The following is a 13,663-nucleotide window of genomic DNA, read 5'->3' on the forward strand; positions in this document are numbered from 1 at the left end:
GCACTGGCTAGACCGTGCACTGATTTTAAGCAAATCACTAACTATATTCTGAACTAGGCAATACATTAATTTTTGCACTGTTCAAATGACATTATCCAAACTGAACTAGAATCACAAAGACTACTAAAAATGTCTTGGATAGTGCAAAGACATAACAGAGATTTCAGGTCCATTTCTGCTTTTAAAAGTCAAGTCCACGAACGGCAACTTCACAAAGTTCAACCAAGTTTAACGTGGTTACGAAAGCTGAGATATTGTTTGAATATTTCATAGGCTATTATGGTTCTCCCCTACTGCTGGCCGTGCCTGCCCATTATGGATCTAAGTCCCCACAGCCAAAAAAGGCCTTTATTTTTTCGAGAAGACAAGACAGCCAGTTCATGACTCTGGGGGGCAGTGCCACTCATGCAGACGCTAATGTCACTAATGTTGTTCCGAGCTCCCTGCCAGCCAGCTGCTTGCAACAGAGCAGCCAGCCTGACCTTTGGCCAGGGGGAGAAATGGCTCAATAGCATGAGAAGCCGCCTTATCTAATGGATTAAGTACAGGACCCAAGCCAAATGCCAGCTTTGACAAGGACTTGCTCTGTCGGCCTTAGCCGAGTCAGTTAACCTTTCTTAGTTTTCCATCTTTAAAATGGAAATGGTAATTCCTCTTCAAGGGTGCTGCTGCAAATGTGTTGCAACGGACTGATGTCACGAATGTGTGAGATGATACCTTACCAGCTGATTCAGCGTAGTGCCACAACCGCCTTGAACTCATTTCCACAAAATATTCACAGGAAAAAAAATAAAAATGCTAATACTGACGAGTCGTCTTTTCACTGTACGTTTAATTCTGAATGCTATGGTTAACCAAAAGTGTCTTTTAATTCTCTATTTTGCCATCAGTATCCTAAAACTGCTACTTTCTTAAAAAAAGTAGTTTAGCAGTACATGATACTGACGACTTCAGGTGACCTATACAACAGGACCAGGTGAGATTTTTATCTACCATAAAATACTGCCCACCTAGTAGATTTCCATATTTTGTGAAGATAATTCAAGTGTATATTGAAATCTGGTTGCACTAATTGACAGAGCAAATTACTTTTGGAACCATATTTCCAAAGGGCCTCTGAATTTATTCCTTCAATTTTACATGCATGGGCTTCCATACCTTTGTGAATTTAACGTTTGTGTACATCACTCTGACATTTCCCAGCATTTGAAGAACAATTTCGAAGACTATTTTTGCACATCTGGTATTAGGACATTTTAGTAGAACAGATTTTAAAAACTCATTTACATTCTGCACATTGAGCCATCTCGGTATCTTTATCCCACTTTCAAGTACTTTAATCAAAATTTTAACATGGAATTTTCTTAGAAAAGAGGCTGAATTCCAGACATAAAACTGAAAAAGAAGAAAAAAAAAATCTGCCTCATTTTCTATGCTTACTTTCTGTTCTTCAGAGGAGAAGCTTGAGAAGCTTTTGACTGTAAACCTAAATATCACCAAGCTCTTTAGTAAAATCTGTCTGACATACCAGGTTCTGAAATCACGGTACCCAAAAAACCCGCAGACAATTGATTAATAATGAGGTCAGAAATACAAATAAATTTACTTCTAATGAAGACTGGAGACACAGTAATCAAAGTGTTAAAAATTCATTTCATGCACATCTCATTTGCCTCTTAGCTGATATTTATCACATAATTCTGTGAGAAAGTAGAGGCCTGAGATGCTCCAGATAAATGTCTCAATTAATTGTACAGAGGTAGCCCTCTTTGAGCTGAACCAGAGCTGTGAGCTCTTTATTAAAAGCACTATTCTGTAGCCTGTAACCTTGTTCCTTGACTCCTCTCTAGTTTCCAATTTAAACAAGTCCCCATGCGGCCCGCTCTAAAGGGCTTTGTCTCCCTGTCATTGTTAAGAGAGCCGAGGCATCCTGGAAGTGTGAAATCAGACCTCATGAGCTGAACGGTTCCCCAGGGAACGCCGGACCGCGCAGAAGGTCAAAGTCATGGGCTGGACCATCTGAAAGCGTCTGATCGCCGGTCTGTGACACAGCGAGTGGGGTGGGGGCAGGGGGAGAGGGGAGCCAGGGGGCTAGAATTGAACACGTCTTAATTAAAGCCCAAAGACAGCAAAACAAACTGTTTTCTAGGCAGGCCGTCACACGGAGCTTGGATTTTGCTCTGCTAATGAATCTGAGTTGCTAACTATTATTCCTTAAAATAATAGGACTTACGCTGAAGTTGACCAAACCTGTGGCACATCTTTTCCCACCCTACTTGCCTCTCGTCAATAACAAGGCAGGGGTTTGGGGTTTTGTTTCCTGGTAGGAGGAAAAGTATGAATGTGTCGGCCCCAGTGAAGGAGAGGCAAGCACTGCCAGCAAGCCAGCAGCCTTCCACCAAACCCACCTACACCTACGCTTCGCCGCAGACGGAGTACGCTTGCCTGTTGCCTAACCTGGCACTACGAAGGGTCCACTGCTTTCCAAAACTCATATGGGTTCGGTGAACAGAATACGTATTCATGTCAGAGGCCACCCGGCACGATAAGTCCAACACGCTTTGCGTTTTACCGCACCACCAGAGTATTTCTTGGTGTAAAAGGACGTGACTGTAGGCACAAACGCTGCTCCGCCTGGGCGCCGCAGGCAGCCGAAGCCTGGAGAAGGTCTGCCTGTCTTCCAGAGGAACCACGAGCCAGGAAAGATGGGGGGGGAAAGGGGGAAATATAACTACTTTTAGCTGAAGACTTAGGGAGAAAACAGCCTTGCGCTGAAGAGCTAAAACAAAATGGAAGATTTAAATGAGAGTTTCTTCCTAGGAAGGGGAGGAAAACATAAAGACCACACTCAACGTCTTTCCATTTGTTAGATTATAGTTTCAAAAAAACATATTAAAAAATGCGTATTTTCCAGGAAGGGGCATTGGCTGTAACCACAGTTTCCAAAGGAACATGATTTTGCATTGGTGGAAGCCCTAAAATTGTGTTTTGACCACGTAAAGATGCTGTTTTTCTGGGGGAAACGTCCCCATAGTCCTGGCAATTCTTTCAAAGGCCCCGGCCCTGGAAGATGCCCTATTTTTCAGCTCTCCTCAAAATCAAGGTGAGCTTCCAAGCCCTGGCAGGCAATCTCCCAACCCCTCAGCAGCCCTCCCTTTCCTTGACTTCCTTGCAGGCGGGCTGAGCATGGAGAAGTCTCACTTTGTCCTTTTCTGGGGTATTTTTAAAACCCAGCTATGGCACATTCGAGCAGCGCCCCATTTTCAAGCTGGTAGTGACCCACTTGCTCCCCTGCCCACAACGTCACCGAAATTTCAGCCCACCCTGGCATCTTGTTCAATGCATGTGTATGGGGGGTGGTGGTGGTGTTGTAAACTGAGGCCTGAACCACCACCCTTAATCTCTCTTCTTTCAAAAAAAAAAAAAAAAAAATCTGTATTAGCCTTGATGATTTGCCCAACACTGGGCTATTGAGACTGGAGGAAAAACTGCCCTCGACTATCAACAGTTTATTAGGGGCTTAACTGAAGTGACCTACTGTAGCAGCATTCAGCTGAACAAGGCTGTGGGCTTTCTGTGGAAAGGAGAAGAATTGAGGGTTTCATTAAAAAGTAATTTGTGCTTTTTACGCATTCATTCAATGGGAGTCTCAATTGCTCTTTATTCACACAGAGTTAATACAGTATTACAATGCTGCTCAATGAATGTATGGTAATAAAAGAAAAATTTCACATTTTGAAAGGAAAAAAAAATCTTCACAACTGTAGTAAGATTGATGACTACTTAAAAGATTACAGAAATCTTTTTCCGTCTATGCTTATGTTTAATGATGGAATATTAAGGATTTTTAAAATCCATTCAGCCCAAACTAATAAATTTTGATTTATTACTTCACATGAACAGATTCCGGAGAGTGAAATGGGATATGTTCGGCAGACGGGAAACAGAGCGAATCGCACAGGTACTATGCAGGTGTCCCAGCTACTGCTCAGGCTCAGGGGAGGGCAAAAGATTAACTCTGAAAAAAACAGTGTAGTAAGAAGATCAAACTGGTCCTTGGCTCTTGCTCACACAAGCAATCCTTAGTCACGTAAGCTACACCACCGATGACAGCGCTCCCCACGATGAACAATAAGTACTGCTCAGTTGAATAAAGGCGGAGGGTCAAGTTTTGTACAATTTTGGCAAACATGACTCATTGACAAACACCAAATAACTACTTTGAGTTATTTCTTAATGTTACTATTCAAAGTTTAATCTGTAGTGATGATCTGTACACACCCACAAGTTACTAAAAATAGCTATAAATTACTGCGGCAGTTAATAAACCCCCTTTGTCCTCTTCTCAAAATACCGGGTATTTTTGTCCAAAATATACACTGATTTCTGTAGTGTCCGGAACGCACCGCCACCTTACAAAACGTATCTGCCATATAAATGTTTTTTCTTGCTAATGAACAAAATAGGCGGGACTGGGGAAGGTACTGAGTGTTCTTCCCCGACCCCCTGACCGTCATTCTAAATGCAATGTCTGAAAATTTTTGGTAGCTCTGTACATCTTTAATTGAATCAAATGTATTTCCAAAAAATTTGTTCAACCAGCACAAATGACATGTTGATCTGGAAAAGTCGAAGACTGAACGAGGTCAGGGACTGAATTATCCCATTTGCCCCTGAATAACTTAATCTCTCTCTCTGTTCAGACCACATTGGATTATAAGGTCAAAGCAGAATGAGGAATCTTTAGAAGCATTTCTCCAACCTCCCTGAAAATAGAATCTGTTATTTTCTGTGCCACAAACTGGATGATCAGTTTCAGCAATAAAATGTTTGCTCTGTTACCTTGTCTGAGAAAAAAAAAATTAGCACTCATGCTAATTTACAAAAAACTATTAAAAAGTGAGTATGTTGCTATACATCTACATCTGCTCCTATAATGGAACATTTATGTCCAAATTGCTGTTAAACCAGCGCAGCTAGTATAGTTTCCCTTCTTTTCTTTTTTTTTTTTTCTTTAAAGCAGAGATGGCTATTTTCTGTCACAGAGGCAGCTCATTTTGCTCCATTCAACCCATGCAGCGTGAAAGTGATTGTACTTACAGGAGATAACTTGGGCATTTCTGGAGAAATATGGTCTGTATGGCTGAAATACTTTTTCTTTATTTTGAAAAGCAAAAGGTTAAATTATCCATTCGGCTTATATCACATAAAACAGAAAATTTTTTAAAGAAAATATTTTCTTATTTCCTTATTAAACAGATAAGCAATAGTTACAGGAAACTGGATTTATTTGGAATGTGTGAAACCAACGGCAGCCTTGCTAAATATCTGGCAGGTATCAAGCAGCTCTTTTGCCAACAACTTTAAAGTAGTATCTAAGTCTAGCACGTTTCACTTGCCGTGTCCTCTGGAATTCAGCTTTAATTTTGATAATTTAATATATTTTTATCTGCTAGAAAAAGAAGTATTTTCTACGTATTTTTTTCAGGACCTCTGATGCAGAAAAATGTGTATTTCCCCCTCTGAGAAATAAACTGTGCCGGGCTCTCCTACCGTTAGAAAAGTTTTGTTTGTTTGTCTGTGGATTTTTTCCCTAATGATCAGAAGGTGACACTGCACAAACGGGCAACAATCTTGAGACAAAATTCTGTTTTAAGCATTTTTTTTTTTCACGTCTAAAAAGCCCCAGTCTTACTACGGCATTTACTGTCACAAACTAAAAGAATCCTTGCCTGTGACATCAGCTGCCATCAATGCTTCTGCCCTGATGACCTTCACCTGAAGAAATCCCACATCCTTCATGTTATGGAACATCGTCATTGGGCTCTAAAAAATAATAAAAAGAAAATAATTCTGGATTGCAAAAAAGACAAACCAAAAGCAGTATTAAGCCTCCTCCCTAGTCCAGATATGTGAGTGTAATTCTGCCTAACAGGCTCATACTGTTAAATGTTATTTTCTGAAGAATGTGCAGTTGTCAGTGCTTCTTTCAGTATTTTGCAACTTTAACTTAACAATGAAAAGTGCAAAGGAAAAATTAGAAAATGAATTATGAAATACAGCACTAATTTTACCAAATTAATCCCTTAGCAGTACATGAAGCAGTCCATCAAAATCTTAAATGACAGCAGTGTATTAATAAAGTTAATACAAACAATAAAACACTTCCTCTCCCTGAATGCTTTTGTGAGATCTGTATTCACCTTTTCCCTTCGACGGCTCCAATAGTATTTTGAGCAGTGACTTAGGGCCAATATTGCTTTTGTTGTAGCTGACCATTATATGCAGGCTTGCATATACAACCTTGCATATAGCTTGTGCATAACATGAGCAAAAACAATCAAGAGGATTTTAACAACTTAATAATTTTCATAATAATCACATGCGTCAAAAAAGCAAATTAAAAGATCATTCCAATTCTATGGCAGGAAGCTCTTAGTATAAGTCATTCGTTTTCTTAATGTACATTTCTGCTATATTTACATATATTCAAAAGAGGAAGAAAAAACTAAATGGTAGACTAACACTCGCATTTATTCATCCAACGTAGTTTTAGAAAGCTGATTGGGAAGTCCGTTCTGTTGCTGCACTTTTTTCCAATAACTAAAAGTAACAAACTGGGAGTATTGCACCAGTTAGGTGATATGCTAAAATTCTCAAGCTCTAACTTTGAATCTAATTTAAAAGTTGCAGAATTTCAAATGACAGAACATCGAATGCAACTCTGAATCTGCAATCAGTTAATCACAAACGTGGCATTACCGTTCAGGTTTTGGATAACCTAAGGGAGGAACTCCAAAGGAGGAGACTAAAATTAGATTTTCGAATCCGTTTAATATCATATATATATGTGGCCTGATTTTTTGTTGTTTTTGCAAGCCTTGTTCATAAATGCTAGCATGTGCCTGTATTTCAAAGTATTTTAAAATCTAGATTACTGCACTTAGTGCCTGTGGCCTTTTCTAAAATTTTAACGTAGTGCAGGTGAAACCTTTTCCACTGCTTATGATAATGCCCAGATTTCTAGAAAACGCAAACATCAAGTAGAACACCAAGTCAACAATTCTTTAATTTATTATGAAGGCAAAATCGACTGTTATGGAAAACCAGAATAAATAACATCACTGATCTGAAAACCAGAGGTGCTGCTTAAATGAAATATTAAATGTCAGCTTGCAAAAACTACAGTATGTTTATGCATAGATAACCTATCCATTAAAATGTTAGACATGCAATATGCAACCCTGTCTTTTCATTAATCAGGCAGTCCTGAGCGTTAGATCACGCTCCGACACCAGCTCCACAAGCCCCAGCTGACCATTTACTGTTTGCAGCGGGGGTTTGACCTTGGTCTACGGAACCGGGGAAGGCTGTTAAGTGCAGTACCCCGCACGCTACGTACCTCAGGGTACACGCACGTATGTCATCGTCACAGGACAACGGCTAATACATTTTTTTTTATTGTTTTTAACATGTTAATCATCAGCAATACGGCTTTAAAAATACTGATGGTCAACTTTAACCAGCACAGACTGGACCCCCCGCTGGCGTGCGCACACGCTGAGGGTGGCAGAGACGGTGTCACAGGCAGCGCCGTTATCATTCAAAAGCATCTTGGCACCATCCCTCATTTATTACAGTAACGACCAGGGTTTGGAGGCTTCTTATCAGAACTGGTGCCACAGCAGAGATAATTCTGCTCTAATACCATGATGGAAGTGGAAGAATTTACAGAGATGTTTCCACGTCTCACCCAAGTTTCCCAATGACCAAAACAAACGCCAAGCTGCAGAAAGAAAACAAAGCAAGGACCAAACAGGGAGGAAGCCAAGCGACTGCCCCCCTTCCCGCAATGCCGTACGGTCCCCTTTCTCCAAACACCATCCTGGTAAGCTCATTCTGCAAAAAAAAGGCACCAGCGCTGCATTGCGCTTCGCTACCGTTGTCAGCGTCCCGCAGAACAATTATTTTTGAACTTTTAGTTGCAGCAAGCCAGCCGGCTCAGATGCATTTACTGCTCATTGTGGCTGCGGAGACGGCTGAAAATGTATACGGTGCCACGGCAGAGAGAAGCAAATGACTTTAATAGGTTACTTTAAATACATAACTTTAAGTAATGATTTATCAGACGATATTCTGTCTTCTTATTTATGATTATTGTTGAAGGCCTCAAAGCCCGCATGGCTTCTGAAGCCTGAAATTTCCATAGCAGAGGAATCCGTGATTTGCTGTGAATCTTTTCAGCCCTCAATAGATGGGAAAAGATTGAAATGCTCGGGATATGAGTCCTCTTTATTTTTTTAATGAAAGGCTGTATAATATATTTTCTGTATGGCTGCAGCAGCTGTCAGGGAGAGCATCTCAGTTCAGCTCTATTATGGGAGAAGCAATACCCCATCCTATGGCATCGAGATACACTGAGGGGCCAGTACTGATTGACAGCTTGTCACCATGACGTCTTATTCCATCTCTGTTATGGAGAAAATTAATGTCACACCACCAGCCTTATGACTCGCTGTCATCTTAGAACTGCTCACCTTTTATCAATGCTCTAAATAACATTTCAAGCCCATCGTCTCACGGTGGACAATCTGGTCAAGGGACATTAAATCGGATGACTGTGAAATGTCATAATAAAAATGGAATGCTAACAACTTCTTCTCTAAACTAGCTCCTCTGGTTTTTAAAATGTGACAAGGGGGACCGCGGGTTCAGCACACCCGCTCTGAAAAGGTCATACAATCTCTCTTGGTCTGTACCCATTAATGCGCCCCCCTCCTCACCCCAAAAGGAATTAATCTTTTCAGACAATTGTGGTAAAATAATGGTTCAAACAGTAATGCCTGTTTAATTTGTAAGGCTCTGATGTTCAGCTACAAATGGTTAAATGACAGTAATAGAGTCATTTTCAAAGGCTATTTGATCTGATGGCAAGGTCAGCTCATTAACTGTTTTTGGCTGCAGAAAGGGTGCAAAATACATTTCTCAAATGGAAGTTGGATTTTTTAAGAGGGCGAAAAATAAACCCCAAAACACAGCCACTCAATGGGGCACAGCACATCTTGCTAATTGCATACTCCTTCTTGCCATCATTTCTGAAGTAGAGATGTGAATGCCAAAGGCGAATCAAACATCAGTGAAAATAAACTATTTGAATTTCGATAAACCTTGTCATTTCATTCTTCTGCTTCCCATTGGTCATTTGAATAAAAATAGTAAAATTTGCCAAAAAGGTATACCGACGCTACAGTTTTCAAAACCACATAATGAGGAATTCATGCCTCTGCAATACGAACACCTTCCAGAAACGTAAATGTTTTCAAATGCATACAGTGATGTAAATGTAAGGGAAGACACATACCCATGAATACGTAAGAAACAGACATAAATAGATCAATTTTATACCACATAATTATGCTTTACACTGGGGACAAAAACCTGAGAATTTAAGAAAAGCGATTAATAGTCGTAACAAGTTTCTGTACTGCTACTAAATTATCAAAACCATCGGCATGGCTTGTCTGCCGTATCATCACCCGCAATGATCCGCAGAAATACAGTATTGTTGCACTTGATAGCGAGGAGTGTGTCGCCTCAAAAATGTACCCATCAGGAATTTATTACGTTTATAAAGATCTATTCTAATAACCACAGACCGCCTTGGTGGATTCCAAAATGTGCAGTAACTCTCTTAATTGTAATTATTTTTCAGAGATGGTGCACAATACCTTAGCTCTCAGTTGGTTTAGGAATATTATGTTTAGCCTCACTAAGTCACCTCTATTAAACTGTGTTTATGATAACACTATTGGTGTATGAGTTGTACAAGCATTAGCAGACAGCTGATTCAGGGGAGATAGCCAGAATAAATTTGCTGAAGCGCACATCCTGCTAATCTGTTTGAAGAATATTGTACAGCATTAGTACTAGCACTTCATGTTATCTGCACAGCCTGATAAGGTACATCTTTATTAAATTCAGTTATTGAAAGGATGTCAGTCATGGAATAGGAATATTTTAAAATCTAAAAAAAAAAATTAAGCGGCTCTTTGTTAGTCAGAGCTTGGTTTAATGGCTGAGTGTCTAGAGAAGCCTTTCTAAACACCTGGCAGCATTGTACAATAAAAGCTTTGTAATTTTAAGTGGAAATAGCTTTTTTTTTTTTTTTTCCCTCCTTTCTCCATGTGTACTGAGACAGTTACTTTTAGTGATTTAGGTATTAGCAAATGCTGGAGTAAGAGCTCCCCTCTCTGTTGCTTTGATAAAACTACACAGATTCCATGTAATGTGAGGATGCTGGGAAATGAAAATAATTTGCCTCAGAATATTTTGAAATGGAAATATTGTTTAAAGCAATTATTTTGATGATACAAAATACTGCTCCAGCCTCTAATGTGCAGACAAAAAAATAAATTTTCTTGCCCTTTAGAAGGTGCTCAAAAAAAAAAAAAAAGCCTCAAACCCTTTGGCATAAACACTCACCAGGAAGTGTACGGTCACGGAGTGACTCCTTAGTTATATTGTGCTTAGTACAAATTATGTGCAAGGCAGTAAAATTAACTTCTTCATGCCACATGATCATATCAAGTAGCTGAATTAACTATGTATAAAATACCTTATAAAGAGTATAAAGAGTATAGCTCCGTATAAAGAGGGTTTGTAGCCTTCTCGTTACCTGCACCAGCCGTGGCAATATTAGTAACTCCCTTAAATGGTTGTCATTGGCTGAGTGGGATAAGGATATAAGGGATATGTTGAGATTTTTCCCCCCTTGATACTTATCATTCATATAAGCAAACGTTTTGCAAACAGAGGGCAAAAGAAAAGAACTCCATACATATCTCTTCAGTATCTCCTCTCGCTCCTTCTGGTCCTCCAGGGAGTTGACGGAGAGGTCAGAGATCGTGACGGCAGCCGAGGCTGTGAGCGTGACCAGCAACACCAGGCAGCCCTCTCCCTCCTCCAGCGGCATCTCCAACTTGTGGGTTTGCTCTTTGCTCAGGGTTGACAGGTCAACCTGGCACCTAGAAACAAATGTTCTCCATCAGCACGTGGTTCTCTTCACATCCAACAAGAGCACATTGGCTTTACCTGCATTCAGCTGGAGAAAAAACCCAAATTGGTAGAAATTCCTTCCCAGCTTCTGCAAGGATTTCTCTTCAGCTTCAACCCATGCTGCCCACTTGACCTTTTTTTGTTGGTTTTTTTTGTTTTTTAAAGCTACAACCTCTTATGCATGTGAACAACAAACATTAAAAAGAACGTACAGAGACTAGGAACAAGGTTGGCTAACGGGCCTGACTCGAACGCAGCCGAAGAGAATCTTCAAAACCCAGTTCCAGTTGCAAATTGCACTTTTTACTTACACCCCAGTTTTGATGTGGACCTTTAAAAAAAACCCCTCAAATGTTGTGGACTTGATTGTGATGGAGTTAACACAGAAAGCCACGTCTCGAGCAGCACCCAAAAGGCTCAGCTCTCTCTCTTGCAGTAAGCTGCGCGTGGGTCAGGATTAAAGCTTCATGCAGGCACCCAGGATAAAATTTGATGCCACAACCCCCTATATAATAAGATGTCTCACTCTGTAACGAGCGGGGACTGCTCACAACCGCGCGGAGTGGCTGAAGCCAATCCACCCTGCCTGATCCCCTTCGGAATAACCCCGGCTGTTCCATACGCTGCGCTAATGAAGAATGGCTCCAAACGTGCCAGCCAGCAGAAACGGCTCTGCAACAACTTTAAAAATAAAAGCTGGAGCATGGAAGGAAAAAAAGGTATCGCTGCGAACAAAGAGCTGACCATAAGCTTTTCATTAAAGCAGGAACATCTCGGGGTCAGTAATTAATCTGTGCGCAGCTTGGAAGTTTTAATGTTTTAATTTGTGTAATTCGTGAGGTTCAACTTCCCTCGATTGCAACTCTGAGCAAGTCTAGAAACTCAACACCTGTGTCAAAGAAGTGCCACGTTGGCTGGCACTGTACAGGAATTTCTGTGAAAAAAGCACTATTTGGAATGCTTCTACTTATAGCATCCCCAGGTAATTCTTTGCCAATTTGTTACCCGAAACAAAACCAATAACAATACTGAAATAAAGTAAATGAATATTTTCTCTATATATCGTTAGGCCACTGAATACTTTTAACAGCGATTATTTAATGTGACAAGCACATGTTCTATATGCCACTCTCACTAAACAAAACATCTAGCAAACTCTTTTCATAAAATGTCAATTGATTTTGAAGAGAAAGATAATGTGGTGACCGCAGGGCCAATAAGCTGAGAAAAAGGTGGCAGACATGAATAAATAGGCATTTAAGGACAGGAAATAGCCAATTATGAGAATAAATGTGGCCTCATAAAACGGGCGCTGTGCTATCACAGGCAGATTAGATTTGCTACAAGAAAATTTCCTTTTAATTTTTTTCTTTAAACATTTACTGTCTGTTGTGCAGCTGTCAAAATTAAACTACTGCAAAGCTCCTACAGTAACAAGGTTCAATTATTTTACAATGAAAAAAAATTTCTAACTGACAGCATTCTGAGCTTAATGTTTACCTTTTATTTTGAACTCTTTAGGTGGTAAGGAGTGAGAAATGAAATTAACAACAGTAAGGACAGACTAAAGCTGTTGCTGTCGGTGCAGGGATGGTCAATGCAAGCTTCGTACAGGTACATTGGCTGTCAAACTTTTATTTAGGCTGCAGTGAGGAGCATAAAGCCCTTCTGAGGATGGCAAACATTGTAATCAGGCACTCAAAGCTGGGGTAGGTTCAGATGCCTCAGGTATTAAATATTCTTTGAAAGCTTATTTCAAGACAGATACCCCTCAAAAATAGGTCTCTGCAACAACACTGCGACTTCAACCAATAATCATTGAAAGCACCAGTCTAAACTCTCTTAAAGTCAGTAAAAGAATGAGAAAGTCATTAAGATACAAGTAATGCAGAAATAATCCACCCCTCACTCAAAAACGGGCAACAAAATCTACCCCTGCTGGAGCAAAAAAATCCCTACATGCATCAGAAAACAGCAATGACGGTAGAATTACAGGGTTTGCAGCCGAACTACGAGCTCCAAGTTCTCAAATTCTTGTGGTTAACAGCACTTTTGCAACATTAGCAGTCCATGCTATTTTTTATTTAGGCTGAAAGAAGCAACTGACAATTGGATTTTACCCGTGCACCTTTCCCGCTGCTATAAAATATGCCTAATAGCACCACATCTCCAAGAGATTACCTGACAAATACGTCTCTATTGTCTGCTCAATAGATCTCCATAAAGAGCCCATCACCAGCTTCTTATCGCCTAAAATCACACGAAGGGTAGGGAGCCATCGGGAAGCTTTTTCCAGTGAAAGCCTTACCCATTTTATAGGAAAAACACCCTCTGAAGGGCCCTCAAATAATCCGATAAAAAACTAGGGTTATTCCATTAAGGAGCATGTATGGAAATTCCATGGCGCTGTATGGAAATCCAGGTTAAGATTAGGAGGAAATCCAGGCACGCGCCCCCGTGCGCACGCGGCCGGGCGAGAGCACTGTTCTCATTCTGCATGAGGCGGGCGCGTCGGCCGCACGTGCGCTTCACTGGGAAGACAAGTCTCACCAATGTACAGACACTGTAAGAGAAATTGCAATTTCTTTTCCATTGAGGTCCTCCCCCC

The 13,663-nt window shown here is 40.5% G+C and overlaps 1 protein-coding gene across 1 annotated transcript in view; it reads right to left on the reverse strand.

Moving 5' to 3' along the window:
* The window catches only part of MCTP1 (multiple C2 and transmembrane domain containing 1), a 193,874-nt gene that overhangs the window by 108,278 nt on the left and 71,933 nt on the right, over positions 1 to 13,663 (reverse strand). The window contains exons 8-9 of the mRNA XM_035889310.1: positions 10,838 to 11,024; positions 5,733 to 5,826 (exon numbers count right to left, since the gene is read on the reverse strand). Coding sequence (XP_035745203.1) covers positions 5,733 to 5,826; positions 10,838 to 11,024 — 281 coding nt within the window. The remainder of the gene's footprint in view (positions 1 to 5,732; positions 5,827 to 10,837; positions 11,025 to 13,663) is intronic.

The sequence above is a fragment of the Egretta garzetta genome, unplaced genomic scaffold, assembly GCF_000687185.1.
Source record: "Egretta garzetta isolate BGI_Z169 unplaced genomic scaffold, ASM68718v1 scaffold12, whole genome shotgun sequence".
Taxonomy (NCBI): Eukaryota; Metazoa; Chordata; class Aves; order Pelecaniformes; family Ardeidae; genus Egretta; species Egretta garzetta.